This window comes from Procambarus clarkii, chromosome 38 (genome assembly GCF_040958095.1).
Source record: "Procambarus clarkii isolate CNS0578487 chromosome 38, FALCON_Pclarkii_2.0, whole genome shotgun sequence".
NCBI lineage: Eukaryota > Metazoa > Arthropoda > Malacostraca > Decapoda > Cambaridae > Procambarus > Procambarus clarkii.
The window spans coordinates 38,811,195-38,830,555 of record NC_091187.1 but is presented as its reverse complement, the minus strand read 5'-3'; the positions used below and the strand labels follow the sequence as shown (position 1 = coordinate 38,830,555).

Sequence of the window (19,361 nt, the reverse complement as noted above, 5' to 3'; positions counted from 1 at the left end):
ACCTGTCAGCGCGGGTGACGCTGACCGCGTCTGACGACCGCGCTGTCAACGCCCACTTTTTGCCAGACTTCCTCGGTCAATTGCGCCCAAAATATGTCACCTACGATTTTTTTTTTCCCCGTGCTCAGGGGACACAAATTAACATGTCTAGAAGACGAAAAAAAAATTTTGAATTCTTTTTTTCTTGCGCACAGCGGTGTAAATGTCCCCAGGACCCCTGAGCAGTGTAAGGGTTAAACAGCTTTGATTTTATACCTGCATTTGGGTGAGGTGATATGTTACAACAGTTTTGGATGAGGTGAAAACAAAATTTCAACACAAGACAGAACACGAAACAATGGGTATAATATTTTGTAAGTTAAAAGGAAGAATGTAAGTAACTGCAATGGGCCTATTGGCCCATATTTCTTGATGCTTCTATATTGGTGCGGAGTCTTGAAGTGGGTAGAATATAGTTGTGCATTAATTGGCTGTTGATTGCTGGTATCGACTTCTTAGTGTGTAGTGCCTCGCAGATATCAGGCCGCCTGCTATCGCTGTATCTATCGATGATTTCCGTGTTTTTTGATAAGATTCTCTGGTGATGGTCTGGTTGTGGGAAGAGATTATATGTTCCTTAATGGAGCCCTGTTGCTTATGCATCGTTAACGATGGATAAGCCATTCTATAGGCCATCGCTCCCCTTGCCTCTCTGAGGGGGCCAGGTTCTGGCCGTGGTCCCCGGTAGGCCCTAGAACTCCATACACATGACTGATGCCAAAGTCTGACATTAGCATATCAGCCTGGTAAAGCTCCGGGGAGCCTCCGGGTCTCACCCAGAAAATGGCGTTTCATTACATTCAACGCTGGTTTTTTCCAATATTTTGACTATAACACTTGTCAATGATACAGATCTATATTTGATGGGATCTTCCCTGCTGCCACTGTTGTAGATTGCTGCTGCCTCTAATATCAACAGGGAATCTGAAATAGGTAGTACAGTGAATATCAACCTTGTAGTGCAAACATTTGTTCTGTGTTAGCCTTTTTCCACACATCTGCTAGGACTCCTGTTCACGGGGATACCTGAAAAAATCTGTTAAGTGGAATGCTGAGCTCAAGTGCACATTCTCTCAAAACCCATGGTGAAACTCCATCTGGACCAAATGCTTTGTTCTTACTTAGCTCCTTTGGCATTTTTTTCACTTTATATTCAGACACCTCTATGAAATGTGAGAAATCTTTAAAGAATTCGGATAAAGAAAGAGATCTAGAAGTGGTTCTAGATAAAAAGCTATCACCTGAGGACCACATAAAGAACATTGTGTGAAGAGCCAATGCTACACTTTCTAACTTCAGAATTGCTTTTAAATACATGGATGGCAAAATATTAAAGAAATTATTCACAACTATTGTCAGACCAAAACTGGAATATGCAGTGGTTGTATGGTGCCCATATCTTAAGCAGCACATCAACAAACTGGAAAAGGTGCAGAGACATGCAACTACTGTAATTTACTCGTGGAAAATAGTAGAGGGGCTGGTCCCAAATCTTCACACAGAAATAATATAATTTGAGACCGGAAGGTATGGCAGCATGTGCAGAATACCCCCGTTGAAGAGTAGAGGTGCAATAGGTACTCTGAGAGAACTCTGTCAACATCAGAGGCCTGATACTGTTCAACACGCTTCCACTAAATATAAGAGGCATAACTGGCTGACCCCTCACAATGTTCAAGAGAGAACTCAATAAGCACCTCCAAATGATACCTGATTAACCAGGCTGTGATTTATACGTCAGGCTGCGAGTAGCCGTATTCAACAGCCTGGTTGACCAATCCAGCAACGAGGAGGCCTGGTCGACGACCGGGCAGCGGGGACACTAAGCCCAGAAAACACCTCAAGGTAGCCTTAAGGCAAGGCTAAAAGTTTTGTGAAGAAATGTTTGCACTGCAAGGTTGATATTCACTATGTCACCTATTTCAAACTCCCAGTTGATATTAGAGGCAGCAGCAATACAGTTGCTTTTACAAGTTTCATTGTGTAGGCTAAGGCTTATCTTCATTGTATCTAGAGGCGGTTTACCTGCTTGATGGGGTTCTGGGAGTTGTTCTACTCCTACTTCTACTCTACTGGAAGTACTTGAGGAGTACTCTCTACTCCTCAAACTCTTGACTTGTGAGAGTTTGGTCCACCAGGCTGTTGCTTGGAGCGGCCCACATACCCACCACAGCCAGGTTGGTCCAGCACTCCTTGGAGAAACCTATCTAGTTTTCTCTTGAAGATGTCCATGGTTGTCCCAGCAATATTTCTTATGCTTGCCGGGAGAATGTTGAACAACCGCGGACCACTGATGTTTATACAGTGTTCTCTGTGCCTACGGCACCCCTGCTCTTCACTGGTTTTATTGTGCATTTTCTTTCGTATCATTCACTCCAGTATGTTGTTATTTTACAGTGTAGATTTGGAACCTGGCCCTCTAGTATTTTCCATATGTATATTATTTGATATCTCTCTCGTTGTCTTTCTAGTGAGTACATTTGGAGGGCTTTGAGACGATCCCAATAATTTAGGTGCTTTATCGGGTCTATGTATGCCGTATATGTTCTCTGTATTCCCTCTATTTCTGCAATCTCTCCTGCTCTGAAGGGTAAAGTGAATACTGAGCAGTACTCATGATGCGACAACACAAGTGATTTGAAGAGCACAACCATTGTGATGGGATCCCTGGATTTGAAAGTTCTCGTAATCCATCATTTTTCTGGCTGACGCAATATTTGCTTGGTTATGCTCCTTAAACATTAGGTCCTTAGACATCATTATTCCCAAATTCTTTACATGGTGCTTACCTACTGTGGGCAAATTTGATTGTGTTATGTACCCTGTATTATGTTTAACCCCTTGTGTGGCTCCAGGCTATTTAGCATTTGTCACCCACAGGCGCATACAAAAAAAAATTATTTTTTCTTTTAAACCTGTTAATTTGTGTTCTCTGATCACGGGAAAAATAATAAAAAATATCGTAAGTGGCATATATTGCCCGCTATAGGGCGGGGAACTCTGGCAAAAAACAGGCGCTGACTCAGCGTGCGTCCTAAGCGGTCTGTTGCTCGCCAGCTGTCAGGCAGGAGTGGCCACAAAGAGATAATTACCTAATTATTTCAATGTCTCTGATTGATTTTTTGTAGTATTTTTGCTGTAATATTATTCAATAGTGTGTAGTGTGATATATTTATATAATAAAATGAGTGAATCAAAATGAGTGAATCATCGCTGTACTCAAAAATATAGTGTGCATATTGTTGATTCAATTATTATGTTCATCAAACAGTGAACAAATACTTTGTCGATTATTACACTATATACACAGGTTATATATAAATATCTGCATGTTTTGTTCACCATAACGTACCATTAAGTCGCTAATATGAGTCAAAAAGCAACGAGGAGTGACCGCCACACACCAGCCAGCCACTCACTCGCCCACATTCTCCTCCCACCATACTGTTTTTGCTTTTATTCACTATATGCAGACGTTACATATAAGTATCTACATTCGTGTTCACCATAACGAACCACTAAGTTGGCATGCTGAGTGGCAGTGGCAACCAGTGGCAGCCCGCCTCTGGCTGCTACTTCCTCCCTCCCTCACCCACATTCTCCTCCCACAATACTGTTTTTGCTTTTATTCACTATATACAGATGTTATATGTAAGTATCTACATGTTTTGTTCACCACAACTGTACAACTAAGTTGACATAGTTAGTTCAGGCACTAAGAGACGTCACTACACACAGTCAGGTGGTGGCTGCTTCCTTCACACATTCAAGGTCAGACGCACTAAAGTTTCAACCCCAACAATACTGTTTGTGGTGTTATTACCCTATATACAGGCGTTTTAAACACTTTTATTATGTGTGATGTTAGTGCAACTGGCCTATAATTTTTTGCCAAGGCTTTACTCCCCCCCTTGTGCAACGGAGCTATATCTGCAGATTTAAGTGCTGCTGGTATCTCCCCTGTATCCAGGCTCTTTCTCCAAATTACGCTGAGTGCTCTCGCTACTGGTACTTTACATTTCTTTATGAATATTGAATTCCATGAGTCAGGCCCAGGAGCTGAGTGCATAGGCATATTGTCAATTTCTCTTTCAAAGTTTTCCGAGTTTGTGGTAATATCCGTTATATTATCTGCAGCTTGAATGTCATTCATAAAGAAGCTGTCTGGGTCATCAACTTTCATGTTGTTTATTGGTGTGCTAAACATAGCCTCATACTGGCGTCTTAGAATTTCACTAATCTCTTTGTTGTCCTCTGTGTACGTACCTTCATTTGTAATTAACGGTCCAATACTGGTAGAGGTTTTTGATTTTGATTTTGCGTATGTGAAAAAATATTTCGGATTTTTCTTTATCTCTTGTATAGCTTTCTGTTCCAATTCCATTTCCTCAGACTCATATGATCGCTTCAACGTTTGTTCTATTTCTTCGATCTCCCTGCTTAGGCTTATTTTTTTTGCTTGTGATAGTTGTGTCTGCCGAAGCATTTCCGTTATTTTTTTCCTTCTCCTGTACAGTCGTCTGCGTTCTCTTTCTAGAGTGGTCCTCTTTCTGCCCCTCCTCACAGGCACGTGCTTCAAGCAGACCTTGTAAGCTTCAGCTGTCAGTTGAGCTATTCCCTGTGTGGGAGTTTTGTCGCTTAAGACCGTCTCCCATTGAATGGTTGCAAGGTCTACATTTATTTTTTCCCAGTCGATCCTCTTATTGTTAAAATTGAATTGATTGAATATTCCTTCTCGCTTGTTGGGTCTCTTAGACCTACTACCATTATTTATGCTAGTTCGCACTTCAATGAGCTTATGGTCTGAGTATGAAGTATCTGAGATTGTGATGTCTCTGATTAGTTCATCATTGTTTGTGAACTAATGATGAACTAGAAAACAAGTCTAGAAAACTAGAAAACAACAAAAACACACTAGAAAACAAGTCTAGTGTGTTTTCGTTCCTAGTTGGTTCTGTAATCTGTTGATTGAGCGAGAATTTGTCACAGAATCTCAAAAGTTCTCTGACCTGTGGTTGGTTATTTCCCGGGTCATTCCCTGCCATGACATTTGTGTTTGCCATTATCCATCTTAGACTCGGTAAATTGAAATCTTCAAGGAAGATTAACTCTTTTGCTGGCCTGGCATGCGACCTGGCACACACTGCAACGAAGGCTGAGCATTGGCCGTGAGCGCACAAACCACACTCAAATGTTTATACAGTGTGACCTCACTCGAACGAGGCGTAGGTGTTATATGAGGCGAGGCCGATTCGTTTCACTGCGGAATTTGTTCTACCCGTCAACCCCAGGCTGTCCCTCCCCTTCATGTGAAAATAACAAAGGTCCTACATCCACTATCAACAAAAGAAAAAATCACAGAAAATCTATTTATTATGTATTTATCATTTTGAACATGGCACATGATAGAACAATCAATTGTAAACAATTCCATATTAAAATCAAAACTATGTGACTGTTATTGGTGGCTGCAAATATGATGTAATGGCCAGGATTTCCATAAGCCAACTGTATCAGTCTACATAAATATTCATAAACAATTCATTTATTATGAAGTCTTCATTTTCACTATGGCATTTGATAGAACAATCACTTACAAACAATTTGGATTAAAAATTCTACATATATGAGCATTATTGATTCCAAAAAAGCAAAATCACATAATTTTCTCAACAAACTGAAGAGGAGGGGTGGTTGGCGGGCCGCCGGTGGTAGGGGAAGGAGGGTCAGGGCCGGCCGCTGGTAGTCAGGTGCGGGAGGGGGGGGGGGGGGGTTGTAGCATGTTGGCAGTATAGGAGTGAGGGGGGGAGGGTGGCAGCCAGACTGACAGGCCTTGGGCCAGGCCAGGCCTCAAACCAGGCCTCAGGCCAGACCTCAAACCAGGCCTTGAACCCAGACCTCGACGAAACTCGACCCAATGTTGACTGCATAGAGGCTAGCCGCCTCCTTACCCCTCCCTCCCTCCCCAATACATCCTCTCACCACTGACCCCACACTTTATTATGAATTCTTCATTTTGACTACGGAATATGGTAGAGTGATGCATTACAAGCCACTGAAATGGTAAAATTTTCTCTCCTAATTTTGTCAAAAGCAGCAAGTGAGCTTAGTATCGAGGCAGGCAAGTGCTGTAGCAGTCAGCTGGCGTCTCTACTCGCCCTCCTTCTCTGACGCCTTTCCACCCCCTAATACATCCTCTCACCACTGACACCACAATTTATTATAAATTGTTCATTTTGACTATGGAATATGATAGAGCTTTGTGTTGCAAACAACTGAAATGGTAACATTTTCTCAGCTAATTTGGTGAAAAGCAGACAGTGAGTGAACTATCGAGGTGGAGCATGGAGGCGCCAGCCACGTGTTGCCATTTACATGATAACTCTGGCCAGAGCTCTCCACTGACACAACCTGCCTCCCCTGACACCACTATTACTCCATCTTCCCTGACAACTTCCACCACTGACACAACCTGCCTCCCCTGACACCACTATTACTCCAGCTTCCCTGACAACTTCCACCACTGACACAACCAGCCTCCCCTGACACCACTATTACTCCAGCTTCCCTGACAACTTCCACCACTGACACAACCTGCCTCCACTGACACCACTATTACTCCAGCTTCCCTGACAACTTCCACCACTGACACAACCAGCCTCCACTGACACCACTATTACTCCAGCTTCCCTGACAACTTCCACCACTGACACAACCTGCCTCCCCTGACACCACTGTTACTCCAGCTTCCCTGACAACTTCCACCACTGACACAACCAGCCTCCCCTGACACCACTATTACTCCAGCTTCCCTGACAACTTACACCACTGACAACCTGCCTTCCATGAGAATAACTTACACCACCTACCCCCCCTAACAATAAACCCTAACTACTGACACCACTTGACCCCCCTGACAACAACTCTCACCAATGACCCTTGATACCATTTTATCATCCTTCAACCATTTATCCCTAGAAACAATGGGTAAGCATAATAAAACACTGTATAACTGTTTACACTTTGGCGAATCATAGATGATGACAGCCACCTCCGACGCTCGGTCTCGGTGACTGCTTGGATGAACAATCCTCGCTTAATCAAACATTTGTATGGGGGCTGTTTGGCAGCCGTGCGGAGCGGTTCTGTTTACATTCGCTCCTCAGTCTTGCCTGGACGTTTGGCGTGCACACAGCTGGTGGCGTTTTTTGTGGGCCTCTGGCCTGGTGGGCCGGCGGGATGGCGTTGCCCATGCCGCCTATAAGGCGTGTGGATACGGTTGAGCTGGCCTTCTCTGGTCAGGTGAACTACTCGTTGTTGGAGGTTGCTCTCCTGGATGTGCTGGGTGTCAACCCTGCAGATGTGTGTGGTGTGCAGCTGGCTGGGGAACATCGGGCCTTGGTTAAGCTGACTGACGCTGTGGTGTACCGGGATGTGGTCGACAAGTATGATGGGCGTACTGTACCCTTGCCTGGCGCGGCGGGTACGGTTACTGTAACGGACTTGTGTGTTCCAGTGACTTTTGTGGTGGTGCGGGGGCTGCCGTTTGAGTTCCCAGAGAGCCTGCTCCGCCGGTTCTTAGGAGGATATGGGAGTGTTCTCGCCTGTCGGGCAAATGTGCTGAAGTCTGGCCGTCTTCGTGGCGTCCTGATGGGTATCCGCACGGTTACCATGAAGCTGAGGAAGGCGATCCCGTCGTCGATGGTGCTGCTGGGGTTCAAGGTGCAGTGCTTTTATGCGGGACAAGAGCGCACATGTTTTCGGTGCGGTATGGCTGGACACCTGGCTGCTGGTTGCCGTAGTGGCACCGTCCGGTTGGTCAATGTCTTCCGAGAGGAGGATTTTCCACCTCTACATGGCCTTGTGGACCTGGGGGATGCTCCTGCCGGGTTGAACCCTCCTCCTGCACCTACCGGTGATGGCGTTGTGGGTGCGGTGTGCCCCACTGGTGCTGACGTGTCGGGTCCGATGTCTGTGGACCCCCCTGGTGTGGGTGGTAGTGCGGTGGTCACGCATGTGGAGGTGCATCCGCCTCCAGTTGCCATAGCCGTCGATGTTGGCGCTTCGGTGGGGCGTGGCCCTGTTTTGTCACCGGTGGAGGATGTCGCGCCAGATTCTGGTGCACTTGGTGTGGAACCCTTGGAAGCAGATGAGTTCTTGGAAGGGGGTCGCCCCTCTCGTCGTCCTTCCACCACTGCTGTCCAGGGTCAACCTGGCTCTCTGACGAAGCGCCGGAAGACGAACAGGAGTGGTCGCTCCGGGGACCGAGGGCCTTCGGTGCGGAGGTTAGAGCCTGATGCGAGTGTCGGTGATGGTGAGGGTGTGACGGTGTCTGTAGTAGACCCGTCGGTGCCGGGTGGTGGAGGGTGTGTTGTGGACCCTCCTGGTGATCTCGTATGTGGGTCCCCTGGGGTACGGGGCCCGGAGTGGGCGGTAGTGGATCCGGGGGACTGTGGCAGTGCTGATCGCGGCCTTGTGGTGAAGCTCCGGAAGGACTCTGGCCTCCCCCCCCCTGTGGGGAGTGCGTCTCCGTCGCCTGGGAACCCGGTGGCGGCTGCTACTGCTTCCGTACGCGGGGTGTCGGCCAGACCGGTATGACGGTTTTGTGGTTAGATAGGGTTTATCTCTTTTCCCGATGGATCCTACATTAACGTGTGCTTCGCTGAATGTGAATGGGTTGCGTTCTATGGCTGTGCAATTGGGCCTGGTGTCGATGCTGCGTGAGTGGAGGGTGGATGTGGCTTTTGTGCAGGAGCACAATGTGCAGGACGTGGGGTTGTTACATGTGTTGGCTGAGGGGTTTACGGTGGTGTTAAACCCTTCGCGTGGCTTGCGTGGAGGTACGTTGATCCTGCTTTCTAAGCGGGCCCCGATTTCCGTGCTTCACACGGAGATGGACGAAAGTGGTCGGGTGCTGTTAGTTCGGGTCTCCTTTTTGGGGTCTGAGGTCTCTCTCTTGAATGTGTACGCGCCATCTGGGGCGGCGCAGAGGCAGAACCGGGAGGTTTTCTTTTCCCGTGATGTGCTGCATTTTTTGCGGCACGATACGAGGGGGATGATTTTGGGGGGGGATTTTAATTGTATTACATCGCCGCGGGATAGCAATAGTCTTCGTCCAGCGAATATCTCGCCGGCTTTGACTGCTACCTTGAAGAGTTGCGGGTTTCGGGATGCGGCAGTGTTGCAAGGGGGTCCTTTGGAGTATACTTTTCTCTCGCGTGGGGCTTGCTCTCGCCTCGATCGTTTTTACGTGCCTACTGGGGGTGGTTCGGTTTTTTCGTTGCAGACGGTTCCCGTGGGGTTCTCGGACCATTGCATGGTGGTGTTGCAGGTGGGGATTCGCAGCCAGGTGCGGGTTGGCCGTGGCTGGTGGAAACTGAATTGTGGGTTGCTGAAATGCCCTGTTGTGTGTGCCCAGTTCCGAGCCCGGTGGGCTGTTTTGGCCGCTCGGAAGGGGACTTTTCCCTCGGTCCTGGAGTGGTGGGAGTGGGCTAAGGTGGAATGTCGGTCGTTTTTTCGGGTGGTGGCGAAGCGGGAGGCGTCGGGAAGGTTTGGTCTGTTGAGGGTCTTGCAGGCACGGTTATTTCGCCTGTATGGGTTGCTGAATCAAGGCTTAGATAGGTTTCGGGAGATCTCGGTGTGTAAGGATCTCATTTGTGGGCTGAGGGAGGAGATGGCTGAGGGGGTACGTGTGCGGGCTGGGGTGGAGGAACGGTTGTGTGGTGAGAAGCTCTCGCAGTTTTTACTGCGGAGGGAACGGGTGGGGCGTGCCTCTGTTTTGTTGGCAGGTCTTCATCGGCCGGACGGTTCGGTTGTGTCGGACACGGGGGCGATTTTGCATTATGTGCGTGGTGAATTAGAGTCTTTGTATGGGGTGGTTGCGGGGGATGAGGGGTTGATGGAGTCCTTCCTCCAACACTGTGCACCGGGGTTGTCGGGTTTGGATTGTGTGGGTCTTGTGCGGGAGGTAAGCCCTTCGGAGCTCTGGGGGGTTGTGCGGTCCTTTCGTCGTGGTAAGGTTCCAGGGTCGGATGGGTTTCCGATGGAGTTCTATGTTGAGTTTTGGGATGTACTTGGTGCCGATTTTTTGGAGGTGGTTCGGTTTTGTCTTCGGAGTTTGTCTCTGTCTGTTTCGCAAAATGATGGTCTTGTGCGGCTTCTTCCGAAGCCGGGGGATTTACGTTTTTTTGCAAATTGGCGGCCTATTACATTGCTAAATGTGGATTACAAGATTATTTCTAAGTTGTTGGCTGGACGTTTGCGCTCGGTTGTGGGGTCGGTGATCTCTTGGGGTCAGTTTTGTGGCGTTCCGGGTAGGTCGTTGGTGCAATGTAATTCCCTTTTTCGGGATTTGCTCCTCTATGTGGAGGAGTCTAGTGTTCCCGCGGCCATGATCAGCCTGGATTGGTCCAAGGCTTTTGATCGCGTGCCGATTGGGTTTGTTTTGCGGGTCCTGGAGAGGTTTGGTTTCCCGCCCCAGTTTGTGGGCTGGATACGGATGTTGTATGCTGGTTGTAGTAGTAGGGTGTGTGTCAATGGGTTCCTTAGTGCTCCCTTCGCTCTTCGGCGTTCGGTTCGACAGGGGTGTCCTCTGTCGATGCTTCTATATATTCTGTTTCAGGAGCCCTTTGTTCGCGCAGTGCGTGCTTGTCGTTCAGTTGTCTCGCCGTGTTTGCCGAATGGCTTGTCCCTCAAGATTTGTGGTTATGCGGACGACACAGTCTTGTTTGTTGCCTCTGAGGGTTCTGTGCCTGCTGTTCAGGATTTGGTTTTTCAATTTGAATCGGCTACAGGGGCTTTGGTCAATCGTGGAAAGTCTTGTCTTCTGGGGTTGGGGGGTTGGGCCTCTCGTTTGGTGTGGTCTGGTTCGTGGTTTCCGGTGGTTCAGTCCATTCGGGTTCTGGGGATTACGTGGTTTAGGTCGTATGTGCAGTCTTTGGAGTTTAATTGGGAGGCAGTTTCGCGGGGGGTGGGCGTAGCTGTGGGGATGTTGTCGCAACGGGCCCTGACTATTTACCAGCGGGCGATTGTCGTGTCTTGTAAGGTTTTGTCGCGGGTCTGGTTTGTTGCGCAGTGTTTTCCGTTGGATCGGCGGAAGGCTCGCGCTCTGGAGGGTTTGGTGTATCGTTATGTGTGGTGTGGCCGGTATCATCCGGTTCGTCGATCTACGTTATGTCTTAAGGTGTCAGAAGGTGGAATTGGTATTCCTGATGTCTATGTGAAGGCGTTGGCTTTGTTTTGGGGGTCGGTGCGGAGGAGTTTGGTGTTAGGGGGTGGGTTAAACTCCTTGGGGTTGTTTTACTGCTCTATGAGGTTTAGTTTTTTGCTTGATCTGGATCGTTGCCAGGAGGTGGCCATGTATACGCCTCCAGTGTATTCGTGGGCGGTTTTGATCCTTCGGGCGCTTTGTCGCTTTCATGGGTTTGTCTCTTTTGGTTGTCGGGAGGTGTATGGGGCGCTTGCCTCTCGGGTGCCTCCCAGGGTTGAAAGTTTGTACCCTTGTTTCGACTGGGGGAATGTGTGGGAGGCGTTGAGTGGGCCGTGTATTGCGCCACGGACGCGTGAGTTGGTTTTTCGATATTTGCATGAGTCTTTGGCTACGAATGCAAGGCTCTTTATGTTGGGTTTGGTCGCCTCTGATGGTTGTGTTCATTGTGGGAGACGTGAGACTCAGTTGCACGTCTTTTATTTTTGTGCGCGGGTTCAGGGTTTGGTTGGGTGGTTGCGGGATGTCATTGCAGCCTTTTGTGGTCCAGGGGTGCAGGTCGACCTATTGCGGTTTTTGTTTTTTTCGTTTCCTCGGGGCTCCAGGCGGGTGCGTAACACGCTCGGGGTGTTGTTAGCGGACTATATTTTTTGTTTATGGGTTGGTAGGATGGAGGGGTATGGGGTGGGGAGGATTTTGGGCTTTTTGAAAGGCCGTCTGTCTTATACTATGTGGTGGTTGCGTCGCTCCTTTCCTAGGGTTTTTGATGCTTGGTTCACGGTCGAGTATGTCCGGGGTGCTGCGTTGGTGTAGGTGGTGGGTTCCTGTGGGTGTGGTTGTGTGTGTGTGTGTGCGTGTTCCTTTGGTTCGGTTCCCTCTGGTGGGTGGGGGTTTGGGGGGTCTGTGTTTGTTTGTCTTTGGGGTTTGTGTGTACTGGGGTTTGCTTGGTTACCTTGTGTGGCAGGATTTTGTTTGTGTGTGGGTGGGTATGGGTGTGTTGTGGTGTTGTGTGGCATGTCTGTCTCTCTCCTGATGTGTCCGGTGTGTGGGTGTTTTTTCTTTCTGCTTGGTGGCTGGCCGTCCTCTGTCTGTGGGGGTCGGGGTTGTGTGCTGGGTGGCTGTGTTTGTTTCGTGTGTGTTCCATTGTTGTGTGTTTTTGTATGCTTGTGTTTGTCATTTTGTCTTGTTGCCATGTGTTATGTGCTTTTCATTATGGTTCCTGTTGGCACACCCCGTATGGGTGGCATGTGTTGTTTGTTTGTGTGTTTATGTTTTTTTTTACACTTTTTTCTGTTATCTGTGTCATTTTACCGTGTTATATGTTCCAATGTCGGTTTGTACTATACCGATTACTTTCTTTTTTACTATGTTATTTTACTATGTAATGCTACTGTGTTCTGTTTCCTTTATTTTATGTACTGTGCTGTGTTTGCTTTGTTGTATTCCATTGTTATTTTCCTGCATTTCCTTACTGTGTTGTATTTACAGTGTTATATTGACATGTTTGTTATTGTGTTTATTGACATGTTTGTTATGGTGTGTTGTCGGCTGTTGTGTGGTGTGGCGCATGGTGCGTGTGTTTTGCGTTTGTGTTATTTTTGTGTGTGTTTCTTGTATGTGTATTCTTGTTTATAATTTACCCTTGGTTTTATTGTGCTCCTAGAGCGCTTTTGTAATTACTGACGCTTTTGGCACGCCCCGTCTGGGTAGTGCTGCTTTTGTTTTTGTGTGTGTGTGTTCTTATGTGTTTTATGTTATTCTTTGTTTACACTTTTGTGTTGGTCTGTGTTACTTGTTATCTGTGTTGTTGTTATTCTATGTTCTTCGTTATTCTGTGCTTTCCTGTTTATATGGTTACTATACGCTGTACTTGCTCTGTTTTAAAAATAAAAAAAAAAAAAAAAAAAAAAAAACTGACACAACCAGCCTCCCCTGACACCACTATTACTCCAGCTTCCCTGACAACTTACACCACTGACAACCTGCCTTCCATGAGAATAACTTACACCACCTACCCCCCCTAACAATAAACCCTAACTACTGACACCACTTGACCCCCCTGACAACAACTCTCACCAATGACCCTTGATACCATTTTATCATCCTTCAACCATTTATCCCTAGAAACAATGGGTAAGCATAATAAAACACTGTATAACTGTTTACACTTTGGCGAATCATAGATGATGACAGCCACCTCCGACGCTCGGTCTCGGTGACTGCTTGGATGAACAATCCTCGCTTAATCAAACATTTGTATGTTCCACTGAACATTTAGTACCTAATTCATTTTGTTCGGATCTTCTGGGAATTCGCTAGAATGGGGTTCGTTAGTGAGGATGAACTGTACTCTTTTCAGCTTTCTAACCTCAATTTTCATGCTACGTCATTCATTTTGCTATCAAACTGTTCACAATATAAAGGGGCACATTTAAAACCAGTCCCATAATATTCAGACAATAAATGGGATTTTTAAAAATGCATTATTTGATGATGGCATTACCTTCATCAGGGACTCTGCGTGTTTTGGTTTTATGATGTAGATACCCTCATCAGGCCGCGAAACCCCTGATATTATTAGTTGGTTTTTGTTAACCCTTGGGCTGCTCTCTTGCGATTATAGCCTGCAACACGTCTTATAAAAGTGTTCATTTGTGTTCCCTGATCATGGGAAAAATAGAAAATAATTTGTGACATATTTTGACCACAATAGGGCGAGGAAGTCTGGCAAAAGTGAGGCGTTGACAGAGTAATCATCGGAGGCGGTCAGCTCCACCCGAGCTGTCAGGCGGGAGTTGCCACAAAAATATTATTACAGTACTTAATTATTTCAATGTCTTTGATTTTTTTTCTGTTTTTTTTTTTTTTCAAGTAATATTATTCAATAGTGTGATATATTTATATAATAAAATGTGTGACCCATCGCTATACTCAAAAAGTATTGTGAGCATATTAGTGATTCAATTACAGTGCATCCTCACTCTAACGAACCCTACTCTAAAGAATTCCCGGATAGTCCGAACAAATTGCATTTGGCGCTAAATGTTCAGTGGAACATACAAAAAATCATTTGTGTTGTTCCACTGATGGTGATGACCTAGGCCGGCATGGCAGGGCTGTGAGAGCTGTGTACTGTACACACTCTCCACATCGTTCACTTCAATATCCGTATCAGTAGTATCAGACACTTGTCTTAGGTCTTTTTCCAGATTTGAGTTATCAAAATCCCTGGCATGCTCATCTTCAAGGAATATGCCCTGTATTTCAACATCAAAGAGTGTTTTCTCAAAAACATGGCCAACTAGAGACTGGGAGCTCAATATGGATACATACAAAATGGTTGCTACCTTGAATATGAGCCTGCCCACAACCGTGGGGAATGCTGGGAATTTTTTTCAAGCTGGCAAACACCTCAGGAATCCATCTTGTACCCAAGTTTTGAACCCTACAATATACATACGAGAGCCTTAAACACTGTGATGCGCCATGTTTATTGTGACATTCCCCGTGCGCATGAAATCAAGTGTTCCCAAAAAATCTTTTTGTTTGTAAAATTATAAATTCCCTTCCCTGAACATTTCTATGTAAAAATAAATACAAAATTCCACTTACTTTGGCTGTGGGGACGTGGACAAGGTGCGCTGTGACGTCATCACGGCTGGTCGCCCGTACCAGAAACTCCCAGAAACAAGCGTGCAGGCCATTCAAGCATTGCGAGTTGCCACAAATATATTTTCAATTATTTGTTCTATGTATTTCCAATGCAGTTTTATTAGTTTTTTTATTGTATATGATGCATATTTTTGTTATTTACAATATGTATACAACAGAACGTTCATAATGTTCCATGGAACTGTGATACTGTGTGTCAGTAATGTATCCACAATGTTTATTGTTGCAATATTACTTGCTAAAAATTCACTAAGAATACAATATGTATAGTTTCACACACTATTTACACACTAACACACTGTATTACACAATCAGTACTTCGGAAGTGAGTAATAATCAATGAAGTAGTCCATGGTACATAGCACGACTTCGCTCTCGGTGCACCAGGTACAGATACATTTTCGCTGTTTCTTTGTTCTGTGTGCTTGCAAATAACGCACTCACGTACACCCTTGGCTTTAGTACTTGTAAGTGGTATGTAGCCAAGCTTGTAATGCGTAAGGTAGTCTTGAAAATATCGCTTTGTAAGGTTCCTGACTGGAAGATTCAGTCATTTATGGCAAGTGTCAGTCAATCTAGAAGAGATTCAGCCATTCTGGAAAAGATTCAGTCACCCTCGGAAATAGTCAGTCAATCTGGAAGAGATTCAGCCATTCTGGAAGAGATTCAGCTAATCTTGAAAATATCTATGGAAAACACCACCATGGAAACCGCTAACACTGTTCATCTATGCTACTTGTATCAGATGCATCATCACTGAACCCAGAAAACGATTCATCTATGTATCACCTATATAAATTGGCAATGGCATAGGTGGGCATGGGTGGCGTTCACAGCTACAACTGGATACGCTCGCTGTATCGTCCTAATAGGTGCGGTATCACTTGCTTCTGACCTTTGTGTTAGGTCCGTATTGCGCCTAGCTTCATCAATATCATGACCCTTATGTTCTTCAAGCTATAAGGTCTGAATTTCACCGACAGAGAGCGATCTTTCAACACTGCGTCGGACAGGTGTTTGGGAGCCAGAGGCGTGTGCACCACCCCATGGTTACTCAATACTAACCCAGCCAGCAGCCCTAGGACATTCTGGGAATTTTTTTCAAAGAAAGCTGCCTCTCACTGGTCCTCCCCTCCCAAGAGTTCATTTTGTATCCAACCTACCGCGAGTGTGTTTTGACCGTGTACGAAAAAAAACTATTGTCGGTGGGGGACAGTTATTGGCGAAAAGCATTTGTCGTTTGGCACAGTGCAGTGGTAAAGGTGTTATGCGCACCCCTTGATTGATCGAAATTAGGCGCTAATGCATTTCAGAGGGTTAATACACTCAACAAAACTGGTTAATAATACTATGACTAATACAATCCACATCACTGGGTAATGCCAATATGATGAATACACTCACCATCACTGGGTAATGAAAACACCAAGATTAACCCTTGTGTGGCTTCGGGCTATTTAGCATTTGTCACCCACAGGCGCATACCAAAAAAAAAAAATATATATACATATATATTTTTTTTTTCCTAACCTGTTAAGTCGTGTTCCCTGACCACGAGGAAAAAATTCAATTGAACTTACCGACGACGTAATTGAGCGACAAGATGAGCGATGACATCACACCCTGCATGATCGCTCATGCACGGTGTGTCCCAGAGGCGTCGCACACGGTCTTCAAGCAGCCAGAGTTGCCACGAATTTATTTTCGAGTCATTATTTACAGTGTCTAGGCCTATTTTATTAGCAATATTAGTCACTAATTGTGTTTCACATAATGTTACATCACAGTCATTGTCAATAAATGTTACATACATCGAGTATACACATGTGCACACAAATGTTTTCCATTACGCCATTATATTATGTAATCACAATGTTCATTATTATATGTACACACAAGCACGCACTATGTACAGGTTTTCGCACTATTATTGCACATTTAGAATTCTTGGAGAGAGTGGTAGTCGTTGAAGCAGTCGACAGCACACAATAGAACTGCACACACTTCACACCATGTTTGCACCACTTTACGTTTCTGTACTCTCCTTTTTGTTGTTTTACATACTTGGCATTTACGTTGGCCTATTGCACGCTTTCCAGCTGGTGGCAAATGTTTTAGTCTGTGTTGCTGAAAGGCCTCCATGTGAGCAAGCCTGGGTGTTGCATCATGCTGCAACACTGGGTTCATGATTGGTCTTCGTATGCCAGGGACTTCTTGACCAAACTTTGCTAATAACTGTGTTGCAAGTGTAAAAGCAAATGCACGGAAAATAGGTTTACGTCCAGTTTTCACCAGGTACAAATTATAGCAGTTCAACATGCTCATGTCAGCAAGATGGAAAAACAATTTTTTCGTCCATTTCAGTTTTTTCCGCACACACTCAATAGTACCAATCATCATGTCAGCCTTATCAATCAAACGCATGTTGATATTATAGTCAAGAACACAATCTGGCTTATATACTGGTTCTCTCGTTACACAGTTCACCTTGCCACTGTTTACCATTGTACCCTCGTGAATGGTTGTCAGCAGGTTCACTTCTCTCTTGTCTTTCCACCGTACCGAGAGTATTTGATCACATTTCTGTAGCTGGCACTCACCAACTGCAAGTCTACCGTCAAACACTGGCATTTCCCTCCTTCGTGCCTTTACTGTGCCAACCAATCCGGTTCCATTTTTCAATCAAGAACCTAGCTAGCAATGGACTTGTATAGTAGTTATCTGTGTATAGGATGTGGCCCTTGTTCATCCATGGTGCCATCAGTGACTTCACTGCACTACCAGAGAAACCATGTTCGTCGTTACCGGGAATGTCTACATCGCTAGCTGAATACAGAATCATGTGTAACACGTATCCTAATTCACAGTCACACAGTACAAAGAATTTCAATCCAAATCTGTTTCGTTTGGAGGGAATATACTGCTTGAATGAAACACGTCCTTCGAAAAGTACAAGGGATTCGTCAATCACCAGCTTCTGTGCTGGTACGTAAAAATCTCTGAACTTATCAATCACTTCGTTCATATAGTGCATCACTCGCCAAAGTCTATCATCCTCTGTCCGGTCCTCATTACTTGCAAAATGCAGACACCTGAGGAGTATCTGAAATCTGTCTCTGGACATATATTTCCCGAAGAAAGGTGTTGGAATAGTAGATCTTTGCTAAAGTAATCTTTGATAGCGTGTTTGACACAGTGTTTCATCAACATACATATCGCTAAAAACACATACATTTCACCTACATTGGTGGTTTTCCAACGTTGCAATCGTGAAAATTCTGCTATCTCTCTTCTAATGAGATGAGCCGCATGAAGGTTCGTTTGGTGTACAATATATTCCATGAGCGGCTCATCATAGAATGCTGTAAAATAATCACATTCACTCATATCCTCTCCATTATCAGGGAAAAGCTCTGTAATCCCAACGTCTTTATTGTCAAAGGCAGGAATTCGGGGAATAAATCCAGCACCATCACTCCACACTAGTATACCTGGTGTCCTGGGAGACGCAGGGGACGCAACAGGGGCACTACGGCGAGGAAGCGATGCACCCCGTGGACCAGGAGCTGAAGCCCGTCTATGCACAGTACGGCCGCTACAAGCACGTGAGGTAGAAGCATGTAAACATGAGGCTCTTGGTGCCTCATGTTGTTCCATGCGGTGGCGCTTGGCTGGGCGAGACGCTGCTGACGCGACAAAATCTCGCCCAGTAACACTGGTACTGGCACCAGGTTCTGTAACACTATGTTCTGATTCCACTTCACTTAAACCAGAAAAAGAGTCACCTTCCTCTGACTCGTCACCAAAAATATCCTCAGACTCTAAATAAGCACAGGAACTGTGTGGTCGAGGGTGAATTGGAGTAGACACTGGGCGAGGTGGCATTGGTTAGCGTATTGGCCTCGCCATGGGAGGCGGCTGTATCTCATTTTCAATGTCCATGCTATCATCATCGGTCAATTGTGTGTAGTCTTTATCAATATCAGAGTTATCAAAGTCACTTTCCTCACCATCGGAAAATAATTCACTGGTTATTTGCTCTTGGGTGAGTGATTGCGTGGGGCGTGCCCGGGAAGCGTTGGGCTGTGCGCTCAACATGGTGGCTGCTGGGTAACTGAGGCCTCCCACGCGATAGTAGCGTGAGCTGGATTTTTTTCAAAATGGCGATTGTTTACTATAGCCCCTGGGTAGCGTATGGGGACCCCCTATACCCCGCAGGCCTTTCAAATCTTGCGCGGTACTCCAAAGCATCATATGATGCGATGCGCAATTTACTGCAAGTTGGTCAAAGCATCATATGAATCAATGCGCAACTAAAGGGTTAGGGTCTACCTCTATGATTTTTTGCTGCTTAGTAATTGACCACCCCCGAGTGTTGAGGGTTTTCCTCCCTTGTTTACCTTGGGATAAGGGTAATTTTTTTGAACTGGTGGGTGGGGTACTG

At 45.8% G+C, this 19,361-nt stretch overlaps 1 protein-coding gene across 1 annotated transcript in view; it reads right to left on the bottom strand.

Moving 5' to 3' along the window:
• Nucleotides 1-19,015, bottom strand: part of LOC138372341 (uncharacterized) — an 83,739-nt gene extending 64,724 nt beyond the window's left edge. Inside the window, exons 1-2 of the mRNA XM_069337622.1 lie at nt 18,824-19,015; nt 14,306-14,502 (exon numbers count right to left, since the gene is read on the bottom strand). Coding sequence (XP_069193723.1) covers nt 14,306-14,502; nt 18,824-19,015 — 389 coding nt within the window. The remainder of the gene's footprint in view (nt 1-14,305; nt 14,503-18,823) is intronic.
• Nucleotides 19,016-19,361: the final 346 nt, after the last annotated feature.